At 39.9% G+C, this 15,927-nt stretch overlaps 1 protein-coding gene across 2 annotated transcripts in view; it reads right to left on the bottom strand.

Moving 5' to 3' along the window:
* Nucleotides 1–15,927, bottom strand: part of stx18 (syntaxin 18) — a 153,000-nt gene that overhangs the window by 83,802 nt on the left and 53,271 nt on the right. For both annotated transcript variants that reach the window (XM_048595759.1, XM_048595769.1), the window contains one exon: nucleotides 3,438–3,505. In XM_048595759.1, the coding sequence (XP_048451716.1) occupies nucleotides 3,438–3,505 (68 nt within the window). Of the gene's footprint in view, nucleotides 1–3,437; nucleotides 3,506–15,927 lie in introns of those variants that run through there.

Here is a 15,927-nt window from a genome sequence, read left to right as displayed (position 1 = left end):
AAATGGGTTCAGCATCTTTGGAATAGGTGAAGGAAAATTAGTCTAAGTTCCAATCACTATTCATGGCCTACACTATATACATTAGAGTAATGGATGAATACAGAATCAGGCTTGGCAGTAACATCTTCCATGATGAAATAATCTGACATTGCTCATTGTCTAGGCTCATGTATGTATTGCCTCTTGGTCTATACTATAGACTTCAGGTTATAAGAAACTTATCTATGTAATAAGACATCAGAAATACTCAGGGATATTCAGTGTGTACAAAGGTCCATATTTAAGTATTTTATTGCTTCTATACGCCTCTGGCTCTCAACAATATTTTAGTGGTGCTGACCCACAACAGCTGTTGTAGATTATGTGTACTACAACATTCCCTTTCTTTAAAAAATGTTTACAGAGTTACTCTGATGTACAGTACACAATTTCACAGTTTGCTCTCTTAAGCTGAATCTGAAATTACAGACTGTACTGTTTTAAATACTAATTAAATCCCTTTCAAAAGAGCATTGTTGCTCACTGTCAAAAAAGAAGCATATCAGATTCAAAATGTTAACTCTGTTTGTCTCTCCACAGATATTACCAGACTTACTGAACTTCTTCAGAATTTTCTGTTCGTATATCAAAACTGAAGAACTGTGTTGATTTGCTTTCTATTGATAATGCTTAGGAAAGGGTCTGAAGGAATTGGAATGAATGGACTACTTCATTTTCTTACTTCTTTCAAGTCTTTTCTCTGTCAATTCATGTTTTGTACCAGAGTAACCATTAACTATACCTTTAAACCTCTTGTGCATTGTAATTTGATTTACTTGTTGACAATTAGGAGCACTAGTAGAAAATACAGCCTGTTGAGCCTGCTCCACCATTTAATACGATCATGGCTGATCAAACATGACAATGTCTCTTATCCATACCATCCCCATAACCCTTTAGGCCATTAATAAAACAGAAGTTTATCAACCTACACTTTAAATATACTTTAAATGACTGGGCTTCCACAGCTCTCTGAGGTACAGAATTCTAAAGATTCACAATGATCAGAGTGAAAACATTTTTTCCTCATCTCGGTCTTAAAAGGCATTCCCCTTATTGTTAAGTTATGCCCCTGGTTCTATACTCCCCGACTAGGGAAATCATCTTATCTGCTTCTACTCGATCTATTCCTTAAGTACTTTGTAGGTTTCAACGAGATCATATCATTCTTCAAAAATCTAGACGATATAGGCCTAATTTGAATGATCCTTCTTCTTAGGCCATCCTGGAATAAGTCTAGTAAACCTTCACTGCACTCCTTCTGTGGCAAAAATATCTTTCCTGAGAAAAGGAGGCCAAAACTGCACACTCCGCGTGCGGTCTAACCAAATTCCTACACAATTAAAGCAAGACATCACCACTCCTGTACTCAAATCCTCTTGCAATGGAGGCTAACATTCCTAATAGATTGCTGCACCTGCATGTTAGCCTTCAGTGATTTATTAATAAGGACAACTAGATCCCTTTGTACATCTACATTTTCCAACTTCTTATCATTTAAGGAATACTCTGCACATCTGTTCTTCCTACCAAAGTAGATAGCTTCACATTTTTCCACATTATATTCCATCTTCCATGTTATTGCCCAATCATTAGGCCTATCCAAATCATCTTGAAAATGTTTTACAACTTCCTCACAACACACGTCCCTGCTTAAATTTGTATCATCTGTAAATTTGGAAATATTACATTTGGTTTCCATGTCCAAATCATTGATATATATTGTGAACAGCTGAGGTCAAAGGACTGATCTTTGTGGTACCCCATCGGTAATAATCTGCCAAAGTGAGAATGACCCATTCATCCCTACTCTCTGTTTTCTGTCTATTAGCTATTTAATTATGGGTAAAGCCATACAAATAGGGTTTTAGAGCACCCACATGGCAAATATTTCATTAATAGATATGTCTTCTTTCAATTTTCTCTGACTTCTCTCTGTGATGCAATGACTTCTGTACAGCATCATTCCAACAGCCTTCAATCAAGTATCCACGGGCAGGGAGTCAAATTGCTACTGTTTCTAAGTTAGCAAAACAATGAAATAGTAGTCTCAAAATGTTCAGTTCACATTGTAGGTGAATTTTAATGCTCTCCCCTGAGGTGAAATTTGAAGCGGTAGCACTTAATCAAGTGGGAGATATGGGGTAGGAGCCCTCTCACCTTCCTGGCTCCACCCTCAATAAGACAAGGGTTTGAAAGTTTGTGGACAACCTTTCCACACCGGCACCAAACAATGTCTTTAAGTGGGCAAATAATGACAAGTTAAAGGCCCTCTCCTGCCACTGGTTCAGACTCACTAAAAGCAAAACCATATCAGGTTTGCTGACTGGGCCCTTAGAGGTGGGGTCTGGGGTCCGAGGTCCGAGGGAGGTGGGGTGAGGTGGGGGCTTATTTAAAGGCACACAATGTCTGATCAAGTGACCAGGCTAACAGCCACCCCTCCAACTCTGTAATCCTACTCCTGCACTCAATCACCTGATACTTGGACCATATAACCAACAGCAGGCACTGTGCCCGCTCGCATGGTCTGCACTCGATAGCTTGTGGCCTCTAATTGGCTGGCAGCTCTCAGGGGAGGACTTCCTTCCTGGGTTGGTGATCCTGGGAAGACCTTTGGCTGGCAGGTTAGCAAGCCTGCTGTAAAACAGATGACATGGGGCTCTTGCTGGCTCTCCATGTGGCAGGCAAGACCTCTGTTACAGGGATCAAACATCGCTCCATATGAACACTAACCATTATGGAGTTGACCCATAAAGTGTACGGATATAAATAATTACGAATTAGTCAATCCAAACATGGCCACAATTGGGGTGGGTTGGGTGGGGTGGTGACAGTGACCTCGTGGACTAATAATGTAATGGACAGGTAATGCAGTGGCCAGGTTAAACTCTAGAGACAAGGATTCAAATCCTAGTATGGCAGCTGGTGGAACTTACAATCCGTTAAGAAATATGGAATCTCAGTAATGTTGAGCATGATAACTACAATCTACTACTAGTATACCTGATGGGTTTTTACAATGCCCTTTAGGGAAGGAAATCTGCTATCCTTAGCTGACCTAGCCTTCGAGTCCTGTAGCAACATGATTCTTAACAACCCCCAAACATTCAGTTTAAGGGCAATTGGGACGGCAACAATTGCTGATCTTGTCAGTGACATTCATATTATCAATGAAAATATTAAAAGAAAGGGGTTGACAAGTTGGTTTCCATTGCAACGCTTTCATTCTACCAAGTTTGTGAAATGGATGCATACCTTGCTCAGGCAATCTAGATACAGAGCACTGACAGACTATATAAAGAGTTACAGAATGGAACTGTAGCAATAAATCTTTTAGTAAAACATGTTTTAGGACCCTTTGAGGAGGACCAAAATTAAACTATAGGTTACTGCAATACCTGCTAGCATTGATGTAATCTTTTCTGTGCTCCAGAAGAAAATCTTTCAACTTGCTGATGTTCGTGAGCTGAAAAATAAAAACACACAAGAAAACCACTGATGATTTGAAAACTGAAGATATTCCTTTTTAATCATGAAAGCATGAACTGGGCCCAATTGTGATGTCATGCAATTCACCTTTCGTAATAAAAACCAAAAGAACTGCGGATGCTGTAAATCAGGAACAAAAACAAAGTTGCTGGAAAAGCTCAGCAGGTCTGGCAGCATCTGTGAAGGAAAAGAGTTAACGTTTCGGGTCTGGTGACCCTTCCTCAGAACTCAGGAGTTCTGAGGAAGGGTCACCGGATCCGAAACGTTAACTCTGTTTTTCCCTTCACAGATGCTGCCAGCTCTGCTGAGCTTTTCCAGCAACTTTGAAACAACTGTTTCTTCCTTCACAGAATTCACCTTTCATGGTCATGTAGTCCAATAGGCCATTCCTCGTTTAACAAAAAGGTCAAGCTTTGCTTTTGGAACAGCACAAATCTTTATAGTAATCTACACAGAGTGCAATGTTATAGATGCCATGTAGGGAATACTGCAATACAATAATGGCCTTATCTAGCAGTTTTAGCTGTAGACAATAAACAGACACAAATTGCACATTCTGGAACTCTGATAGAGTGTGCTTGAGGCTGATGGCACAGATTATTAACAATAACATCATAAAATGATATAGCATTGAAGGACGCTATTTGGCCCATTGCATCAATGCTGGAATTTTGAAAGAAATATCCGATTAGTACCACTTCTTTGCTCTTCACTTTTAACACAGAAAAAGTTCAGCCTTCAACTATTTATTCAATTTCCTTCAGAAAGTTGTTACCAAATCTGCTTCCTACTACCTTTTCAGACAATTTCTGCAGCTACCAATCCTTCGGCCACTGAACAGTTTCTCCTTGTTTACGTTATTGAGACCCTCCATGATCCTGAACAGTTCTAACAAATTTCCTCTTAGGAACTGGGAAGATTAAAGAGAATGACCCCAGTTTTTATGGGTTCTTGACACAACCAGAGTCGTCCATTGTTGATATAATTCCTTTAAACTTTCTCAGCACCCTGCCTAAGGCCTGTCATAGATAACACCCCATGTGATAATTCTGTAAAGAAAGACAAGGAATGTTTTTATAGACATTACTATTTTTCATAAATGATTGATGAAACAGCAAACCATAATTAACAAATGTTAATTACGGCAGCATGGTGGCTCAGTGGTTAGCACTACTGTCTCACAGCGCCAGGGACCCAGGTTCAATTTCACCCTCGGGCAACTGTCTATGTGGAGTTTGCATGTTCTCCCCGTGTTCTCGCCGGGTGCTCCGGTTTCCTCCCACAGTCCAAAGACGTGCAGGTTAGGTGGATTGGCCTGCTAAATTGCCCATAGTGTTCAGGGATGTGCACGTTAGGTGGATTAGCCATGGGAAATGCAGGGTGACAGGGAAAGGGTAGGGGGATGGGTCTGGGTCTGGGTCAGTTGCTGTTCCGAGGGGCGGTGAGGACTCGTTTGGCCAAATGGCCTGTTTCCCACTGTATGGATTCTATGATTCTACGATGATGAAATGTGTTTATTCGCTTTTATTCCTCCCCCACCCCACCGTACATGACAAGATCATAAGCCCATAAGATGTAGGAGCAAAAGTAGGCCATTTGGCCTTTTAAGTCTACTCAGCCATTCAACGAGATCATGATTAATCTGATAAAACTCAATTTCACTTTCCTGGCAAGTACTACACGTAGCCACGTAGTTAATACTAAATATATAACTGAGACTCCCAATGTACATCTCATGAAGGAAGCATATCTATTATTTATACTAGACCCGAACTAAAACAACGCAGACAGCTCCCAACATGAGTTTCAATCAGAGATATTCTCATTATAGTGGAAGTATTAGTGAAATCCTTTTGTTTAACAAAATGTTAAAGTTTTAGTGTAAACCCTGAGCATGACCTGATCTGACTGCAAAGTAAACTAGAGCCCTAATGTCAGACTTGCACTATAAAGCTTTGGATTTGGTACTGTACAAGCAATATAATGTAAGTGTACAATTAACAGCCCATCTCCCTCCTAGGAAATCACACAAGATCCTTACTTAATTAATCACTGATCCCGCTCTTGACTAAATTTCTTCTTGGAATTGAAAATATTATTGATCTCGGATGTTGCAGTCAGTGATGAACAGAAGGTGCTTGCTGTTCATTACATTAACACTCGACCACAGATATTCTGTACGCTTTTTCATTGTCACCTGCAGTACTTAGAGAACTGAAGCAAAGTGATAGCCACTTCAGAAGATCCAAGACTAGTATAAACAGGGCAAATACTGATGAGTCCCCTAAACCAGACTGACACACAATCTAAGCTCCTCCTCATGAGCACTCACTCACTAATAAGTATGATTGTCCACCTAGGATTTTCTATGTCTTTTTCAGTTCTGTGGGTCCTTACATTGCTGATGACCCTGATCCTACAACTGCATCTCCAACCACACAATCGGCAGATGATTTCAGGACGTGGAATGGTCTTTTGCCTTGAGATCACTAGCATTCCTTTCTAAGGTTTATTTCCTGTACTTCCTTCTGCCAATGGATGTTTTCAAAGAATTGTGTCACTTCATATAGGAGGTTCCTCCGAGTCAGTTGCTTCCTAGCAAGGTACTCCCAGATGTTGATGTCTACATTTCATTTCTTGGGTAAGCCTTCATGGAGTCTTTGAAGCACTGCCTTGGGCCTCCTCTTGTTCAAGAACCTTTCTTGAGCGGGGCAATGATGATTTGCTTTGGCAATCGGAACTTGGGCATCCTAAAACGTGTGGCCATCCCAGCGGAGTTGGTTTCGGATGAAAGAGGCCTCGATGCTGGTGCTATTGGGTTCTTGAAAGATGATGACGTTAGGAAGCCTGTGCAACCAGCTGAGGCAAAGAATCCATCTCAAACAGCATTGACGGTTCTTCTCAAGGGCCTTAAGGTGGCATCTATATGTAAAATGTGGAGCCATGTAGAACAGTCAGAAGGTCTAATCCAGCAAATGCAAATTAGAATAGTTACTCCAATGCAAAATCATGTGCAGAAAGAAGAAAGAGATGGAAAGAGCAGAAGAGAGATGCAAGACAGAAATGTAAAGAAGTTTAAAAATTCTCTCAAGTCTTCCAACTTAATTTAAAATCTGAAGTAATGCAACTCCACACTTATAATGCTAATTTTCAATGACAAAGAGGTTGAGTGACTGAAATTAAAACTCAAAAGATGCTTTCGAAAATTCATACATTTGAATTAACAAATCTTGTTTTTCTTTCTGACAATGAAAATAATATTGGTATTACAATATTGGTAAATACAGCAACTTCACACCCTTCATGTTTCTGAATACTGAACTTCTTGACAAGAAATTGATATAGTATAGCTTCTGAAAGAAAATGGTAACTTGTGAATAACTTCCTGAATTGAATTGCACATGCTAAAACATTGGATGCTGTAAAATTTACTCCTTATTAACAGAAAGTTCTGCTGGTGTCCCCCAAATTCTTTCTGTAAACTAGACCACTGCTCCTGCACCAAGTCATGAAACTTGCTATTACTGCAAAATTGTTAAAATGAAAATAATATACTAAAATTCCTGAAAAATAATAGAAAAGAACAAACGCTCTCAAAGGCAGAAAGCAACAGTGGTCTGCAAAGAGAGATTGTTAAATCCACAGTTGATACAGGGTGCTATTAAAGTTGGAGACACAGGTCTGTGTGTTCCCAATTACGAACACCTGGTGGCGCTATAGGATTGCTAATGTCGGGATAAAGATTAGTTGAGAATTGTCCAACTTTGCAAGGATGGATTATAACTGAAAATGTGAAAGGATAATTAAATTCTATGACCTAAAGAAAGTCTGAATACTGAATTAGTTACTCAGTGCCTCATTTAATAAAAGCAATTAATTATTCCTGTACTTTGCTGCAAGCAAATCAACTTTGAAGCTACTTTTACACAGTTAATGACTAGATACAATGAGTATAATTTAGTGCCCTCCCAGACTATAGAAGTGAGGAGTTTTTGAGGCACCTCTCCTTTCTTCTTATTACGTCTGGGGCAGGAGGGCTTAGGCAGTCTTTGAGGGAGAGCAAAAAACAATCCCAGTCCCGTTTCTTTTTTTGTTGTTGGCAGTAGAAAAAAAAGAGATGAGGGTGGAAGCAATCCAGGGGTCTTACGGTGCCATGAATAACATCCCCAGTTCTGAACCAGAAGCTCCAAGTCAAAATTTCACACCATGACTTGATGGCCAGGGAAAGTGTGTTCACAACAAGACCAAACTGGTCAACTACCAACTCTTTCAATATATGTCAAGACAGGCAGGACAGACTACTGGCAAGCCATCCTTCATTCATAAAAATATCTTTACATAAATACACAGTCACTAAAGCAATTCAATTCTGTACTGTAACATATGAAGAAACAAACAAACATTGCAGTTTGACTCTATCCAACAAACAAATCAAAGGCATTTCTCGTAGATGACTATATTTACATATATTTGAGGCACAGGGAGGGCCGGATAACTGAATGGAACCCCAGTTAATTTTGGCAGAAAGACCTTAAATGGTGGTCTTTCTCCAATGTGCGTTGGCAGCAGCTGCCCCAAGCTTTAGTGCGTCCCTCAGCATGTAGTCCTGGACTTTGGAATGTGCCAGTCTGCAACATTCGGTCAAGGTCAACTCTTTGCACTGGAAGACCAACAAGTTTCAGGCAGACCAAAGAGCGTTTTTCACTTAGTTGATCCTCCAGGCTCAGTCAATATTTGTCTCTGCATGTGTTCTAGGGAATAGACCGTAGAACACAGAATCCGCACCATGGAGCTGCTCAGGATGAACCTCGACAAAAACCACTGCATCTCTCTCCAGACTTCCTTTGCAAAGGGACATTCCAGCAGGAAATGTATGACAACCTCTACCCCTCTGCAACCACTTTGTGTGCAGAGTGCAGTGGTATAGAGAGCCCAGGCGTGCATAAAGGATCTTACAGGAAATGCCCTCCTCACTACCAGCCAAGCGATGTCTTGGTGTTTGTTGGAAAGTTTTGGTGATGAGGCATTTTGTCAAATGACTTTGACAGTCTGCTCAGGGAACAACCCAACATGATCCATCCTCTCCTTTTCCTGCAGACATCCACTGAAGGAAACAGCAGACCTCTGCACGTTGACAAACATATTCATGAAGTAACACAGAAGGCCACTTTTGCCAGTGCAGACTATGGCAACTATAGGGACAGCGAGCTTGAAACAGTCTTATCACAATGAGTTTTATATTTGTGACCTTCCTTTATTAAATTTATTGGTGATATCATAAAAATAACATCCATAAACATTACACAACATCGCGTTAGGCATCTGCTTTGATCTTTTATAGACGAAGACTCCAAAATTAGGGACTTGCATTTAATTAACATTTATTAAAGACACAACTATTGGAGAAACATTTAACAAGAGCTTGTTAGCTTTTGCTAACCATTTTTACTCCAGACACGGTATACATGATAAACTTGAAATTACTGAAACTTTCTCAATGCTTCAATGAGAATGAACATGAAACTTTAGTCACTATTCCAAATAGTCTATGCACATATCCATAAAACATACATTCCAAAAAAAAAAATGTGAAGTAGAAAAAAAATGCTTTGCAGGATTCAAAATTAGTACGCAAATGATTTGCAAAAGTTATATACACTATCAACAGTACTGTTGGCACAGTACAGCATTATTACATTAGTTTTAATCTGTTAAACAATTATGTGGTATTGAAGACGGACTTTTGTAAATCATTTCCCATTAATAATCAAATCACAACTTTCTACAAACTGAAAGTATCTTACAACACAGACAGCACAGCCCCAATTGCTAAACAAAGAGGTTTGATTTAACAAAATAAATTTAATTACATTAACATTCAGGTAGAAAATCAACCATGCCAAGTTATCCTAACATACTTAGATTCGCATCCTTCATTTTAACCAAACATACGCTATTTCTATCTGTAGGCTCAATAACACAAGCTGATGATTTGTTAAACTGGGCTGGGAATTATTTTTGATTCATTGTGGATAGATTATGAGCATGATTAGTAATCGGGAATCACTGAGCATACAATAGTTTTAATGTCAGCATTTCAAAGTAAGCACCTGAAATTTCTGAGCAAGCCTTTTCAGCAGAGTGGACACAAAAGAAAAAAAAATCAATAAATCCAATTTATTTAAAATGCATACTTAATATAAGCAATTAATTAGTCCTCTACTGTACTGCAAGCAAATCAACTTTAAAAGATGCTTTGATGACCAGATACAATGTGTATAGCCTAACGTTTCCCCTCCCCTGGAAGTGAGGGGCTTTTGAGGGGACTCATCCTCGTGCCTATTAAGTCAGGACAGGAGTCCTTGTAGGTGGTCTCTGAGGAAGACAGACAGAAATTCAAGGGATCATTCCAGATACAATTGTACTACCGATGTAAAAATTTTGAACAAGTATATTAAATCTAAAATGTATTCACATTCTGCAATAGTTGTGAATTTAAAAAAAACAAATTTCACACCATTGAACCTTAGGACCTGCCAAGCATTACTCCTCAGCCAAAGCTGTTCGTCAACTCTTGCCTGTTTTTCAAAAGTGGGTTTCATGGTTTAATTCTTCTGGTAAATCCCCTGGATTGCTCGCTTTTTCTACATAACGAAACAAAATCCCATCCCAAAACATACTGTAATATTAATTTGCTGGTCTGGTCAAAGGTTCTAACAATCTACATAATTACTGCAGACCCAATTTACAATGCCTCATTACTAACAGACCGGAACTGCTCCATCTCACTGCAAACATACCTATTCCATTCCAGTACATTGTTAACAGACACAGTTCTATCTCACTGTTTACACACGCAGTCAATTCGCTCTAGTTTTTAACTCTTTGGGTCAGTTTCATCCTATGGCCATCAGAAATCATACCACCACTTACGCCAGCAAAAGATCAAAAAGGATAGGGGGAAAAATAGGAAGGCAGAAGAGAAGAAATGGGCAAAAGGTGAACTTAATGAGAAAGTTAACTCAAAAACAAAATTAAACTAGGAACTACAAGAGGCCTAACAGTTAAGGTGGATGAACGCAGGGCATGGTTTGGAACATGTAACTGGGATATTATAGCAAATACAGAAACATGGCTCAGGGATAGACAGAACTGGCAGATTAATGTTCCAGCGAAGAGATGCTATAGGAAGGAGATAAACGGGGGCAACAGAGCAGGGGGAGTAGCATTTTTGATTAGGGATAACATTCCGGTTGTACTTCAGGAGGATATTCCCAGGAATACATGCAGGGAAGTTATTTGGGTGGAACTGAGAAATAAGAAAGGGATGATCACCTTTCCAAATACATATAAATCCTGTCCCTCAGGATTCCCTCCAACAACTTGCCCATCACCGATGTCAGGCTCACCGGTCTATCGTTCCCTGGGATTGTGCTATAGATCCCCCAGTAGTCAGCGGGAAATTGAGAAACAAACTTGTAAGGAGATCTCAGTTATCTGTATGAATAATAGAGTGGTTACGGTAGGGGATTTTAACTTTCCAAACATAGGCTGGAACTGCCATATTGTTAAAGGTTTGGATGGAGAGGAATTTGTTAAGTGTGTACAAGAAAATGTTCTGATTCAGTTTGTGAATGTACCTACTGGTTAAGGTGCAAAACTTGACAGACTCTTGGGAAATAAGGCAGGGCAGGTGACTGAGGTGTCAGAGGGGAGCACTTCAGGGCCAGGTACCATAAATCTATTAGTTTTCAAATAGTGATGGAAAAGGATGGGCCAGATCTAAAAGTTAAAGTTCTTAATTTGTAGGAAGGCCAATTTTGATGCTATTCGGCAAGGGCTTTCAAAAGTTGACTGGGGGCGGGGGGCAGATGTTTGCAGGTAAAGGGATGGCTGAAAAATGGGAAGCATTCAAAAAATGAGATAACAAGAGTCCAGAGGCAGTATGTTCCTGGCAGTGTGAAGGGCAAGGCTGGGAATGCTGGATGACTAGAGAAATTGAAGTTTCAGTCAAGAAAAGGAAGGAAGCATATGTCAGGTATAGACAGCAGAAATTGAGTGAATCCTTAAAAGAGTACTAAGGCAGCAGGAGTATACTGAAGAGGAAAATCAGGAGGGCAAAAACAGGACATGAGATAGCCTTGGCAAATACGGTTAAGGAGAATCCAAAGGAATTTTATAAATACATCAGGGACAAAATGGTAACTAGGGAGAGAATAGGGTCCCTTAAAAATCAGCAGGGCTGCCTGTGTGTGGAACCGCAGGAGATGGGGAAGATACTAAACAAGTATTTTGCATCAGTGTTTACTGTGGAGAAGGGTATGGAAGGTAGAGAACATGGGGAAATAGATAGCGACATCTTGAAAAATGTCCATTTTACAGAGGAGAAGATGTTGGGCGTCTTAAAACGTATAAAGGTGGATAAGTCCCTGGGACCTGATCAGGTGTACCTTAGAACTCTGTGGGAAGCTAAGGAAGTGATTGCTGGGCCCTTTACCAAGATATTTGTATCATCGATAGCCACAGGTGAGGTGCCAGAAGCCTGGAGGTTGGCTAACATGGTGCCACTATTTAAGAAATGTGGTAAGGAAAAGCCAGGGAACTATAGACCGGTGACCTGACATTGGTGATGGGCAAGTTGTTGGAGGGAATCCTGAGGGACAGGATTTACATGTATTTGGAAAGGCAAGGACTGATTAGAGATAGTCAACATGGCTTTGTGTGTGCGAAGTCATGTCTCACTGACTTGATTCAGCTTTTTGAAGTAATGAAGAGGATTGACAAGGGCAGAGCAGTGGACGTAATCAATATTGACTTCAGTGAGGCGTTCAACAAGATTCCTCATGGTAGACTGGTTAGCAAGGTTAGATCACATGGAATACAGGGAGAACTAGCCATTTGGATACACAACTGGCTTGAAGGTAGAAGACAGAGGGTGGTGATGGAGGATAGCTTTTCAGACTGAAGGACTGTGTACCACAAGGATCGGTACTGGGTCCACTGCTTTTCATCATTCATATAAATGATTTGGATATGAACATAGGAGGTTTGGTTAGTAAGTTTGCAGATGACACCAAAATTGGAGGTGTAATGGACGGCGAAGAAGGTTACCTCAGAGTACAACAGGATCTTGATCAGATGGGCTAATGGACTGAGGACTGGCAGATGAAGTTTAATTTAGATAAATATGAGGTAAATGTAAATGCATTTTGGAAAGACAAATCAAGGCAGGACTTGGACACTTAATGGTAAGGTCGTGGGGAGTGTTGCTGAACAAAGACGCCCTGGAATGCAGGTTCATTGTTCCTTGAAAGTGGAGTCGCAGGTAGATAGGATAGTGAAGAAGGCATTCAGTATGCCTGCCTTTATTAGACACAGCATTAAGTATAGGAGTTGGGAGGCCACGTTGTGGCTGTACAGGACATTGGTTAGGCCATTTTTGGAATACTGTATGCAATTCTAATCACCCTGCGATAGGAAGGAGGTTGTGAAACTAGAAAGGGTACAGAAAAGCTTTACAGCTGTTGCCAGGGTTGGAGGGTTTAAGCCACAGGGAGAGGATGAATAGGCTGAAGCTATTTTTCCTGGAGGGTCCAAGGCTGAGGTGTGACCTTATGGAGGTTTATAAAATCATGAGGGGCATGGATAGGGTAAATATACAAGGTCTTTTACCTGGGGTGGGGGAGTTAAAAACTAGACAATATAAGTTTAAGGTGAGGGGAGAAAGATTTAAAAGGGACCTAAGGGGCAACTTTTTCACATAGCGGGTCTTTTATTTTCTTCTTCTTTATTCATTCACAGGATAAGGGCATTGCTGGCTAAGCAGCATTTATTGCCCAACCCCAATTGCCCAGAGGGCAGTTAAGAGTCAACCACATTGCTGTGGGTCTGGAGTCACATGTAGACCAGACCAGGTAAGGATGGCAATTTCCTTCCTTAAAGGATATTGGTGCGCGTATGGAATGAGCTGACACAGGAAGTGGTGGAGGCTGGTTCAATTACAACATTTAAAAGGCGTCTGGGTGGGTAAATGATTAGGAAGGGTTTAGAAGGTTATGGGCCAAATGCTGGCAAATGGGACTAGATTTATCTAGGATATCTGATCGACATAGACGAGTTGGGCCGAATGGTCTATTTCCGTGCTGTATGTTTCTATGACTCTAAATCAAAGTGACCCAGAAAAAGAGACCCACATAAGAAAATGAACTGTTTATCAACCAATTTGCCTAAACACAAGTGCAAGTATCTCTACATCATAAACTATTAAGATAATTGGCCTTTTTGGCATGATGTAGGGCAGAGTTAGTAACATAAATCCCAACCATGCAGGAGGCTTGCATTCCATCAACTCCTTCAATTCTATTCCTTGTTAAGATCATTCTACTGTGTAATATATCCATTTGGTTAATTAAATTAATGTAATCATTAACCAAATGGCTATATTACACAGCAGAGTGATCTTAGAAAGAACAAAAACACTTAAATCATTTGACATCTACATTAACTTACCAACAAGCAGCTTTTTCACTACAACTGCACTTCTGTATCCAACAGGTCAGGGTGAAAGATAGTCTCCCTCAACCCCATACAGTATATGTTATTTACAATGCTGCAAATTGAAGAAGCGACTTTAACATGTAAAGTTAGCAATGTAAATAAAGCTTGGTTTAAAAGCATGACTTTTAGCTGAAACAGAAGTTACTCAGAACACAACTCAAATTTATAGCAAGCCTGTGATAATTGATTTAGGTCACTAAATATTCCTAAAGTAAACTACTGGATTACATTAGCACTGTGTGTTTACACACACTAGGCAAATGTTTGCTCATTTAGTGGACATTCATCATCCATGTACAAAATGCTTAGTGTCCTTATTGTCAGGAAGCTTTAAATAAAGGATGAGTTTTGAGAATGAACAGTTCCAGGAATAAGAAATAAGGGAATAGCACTACATGAAAACACTTTCTAACCATAAGGTCAGCAGTACAGTTGTTAAAATCGACAGGTAACGCTTGACTTATTGAAAATCAAACACTAATATAGTTGTACTTTTTACAATAAACAGTTAGTTTGCAACTGCTTAGAAGACTTTCAACATTGTCAGTTTATAAGTTTAGATAGGAATCTTCTGTAATTTCCGTCAGTTCCAAAAGAAACTTGCTGCAGTATTTAAGTAATCTGCTAGAGGGCATTAAGTCCTACATTCCAAGATGAACCTTTCACAGGACAACTGCTGTGTTTGTGGTTGGTTGGTCTTTTGCATGTATACGTTTAAGCTCAGATTCCCACTGCCATGATGAAGGCTTTACACTAGGTCATAGGGATCAATTGCTCCTGTAATTCAAGACCCTAAAAAGCAACTAATACCCAAACAATGAAGTAGGGGTGGCCCAAGCTTTAGGGAAATGGAGACCCAGGAGACAGTCAGCCTGGCTGCATCTAATCTCATCACTGAAACTATACTCTGTTTCTGTTTTACGTCAGTACAGGCAGAAAACAGCTTACTTTTAAGTAGATCATGAAAAAGATTTGCAAGTGAAAAGCCAGGATTTGATCCATATTTTTAAACCCTGTCACTACAGTTGTATTCCCTTGCTAACATTAACAATAAGTCAAGGAATTATACTATGCTGGTCATCCTGCTCCTTTATAATGTCATCCAAATATTCTGATACTTAAACCAGTCTCAGCACTCCATGGAAGCTGCCTCCAATTTAAAAAATACATGCTGAAATAATATCTACGGATTTGGGGACCGATCTATTCCACTCAGTTTGATCTTCAGTCATCAAGAACACAAGACCTCACTGTTCTGGTGCTGCCAGATCATCAATATTTGATGATGTGTGGCTCTTTCATTGGTTTTATGACAGGCCCTTACGGTTGTAGATCTGCTTTAGCACTATCTGCATCAGTGTGTTGACGTAAAAGCTCTTGCCATATTGTAATGTCATTATCTGAAGCAATGTCAGGAGCAACACTGTCATGATCTGAAACTTTTTTCTATATACTGTATTTTACTGATCCCTGGAACTCAAATTTCCCATTTAGTCTCAAACATTTAAGAGACATAAAACAAAAATTAAATTAGTTTAAGTTACTTAAGCCTACAAGGGTCTATATGGATATGTTACTCAAGTCCACTAATCACGCACAGGATCACAATCCAAATAAATTTATTGGCAAAATGCATGCATAGATGTTGTGGCATGGCAACTGGCAGTTATATTTCTCTGTATGCTGCCAACTATTTGATCAGGAAGAATTGGCTAATTTAAATGAAAATTGCTACCCGCTATCTACTCCCCCAACAGCCAAAGGCTGGTTGCCTATCTGAGACAACAAGGTGCAAGGCTGGATGAACACAGCAGGCCAAGCAGCATCATAGGAGCAGAGAGG

The sequence above is a fragment of the Rhincodon typus genome, chromosome 1 (genome assembly GCF_021869965.1).
Source record: "Rhincodon typus isolate 14 chromosome 1, sRhiTyp1.1, whole genome shotgun sequence".
NCBI classification, from domain to species: Eukaryota; Metazoa; Chordata; class Chondrichthyes; order Orectolobiformes; family Rhincodontidae; genus Rhincodon; species Rhincodon typus.
The sequence above is the reverse complement of the archived record's forward strand: the minus strand, read 5'-3'. Positions and strand labels throughout refer to the sequence as shown.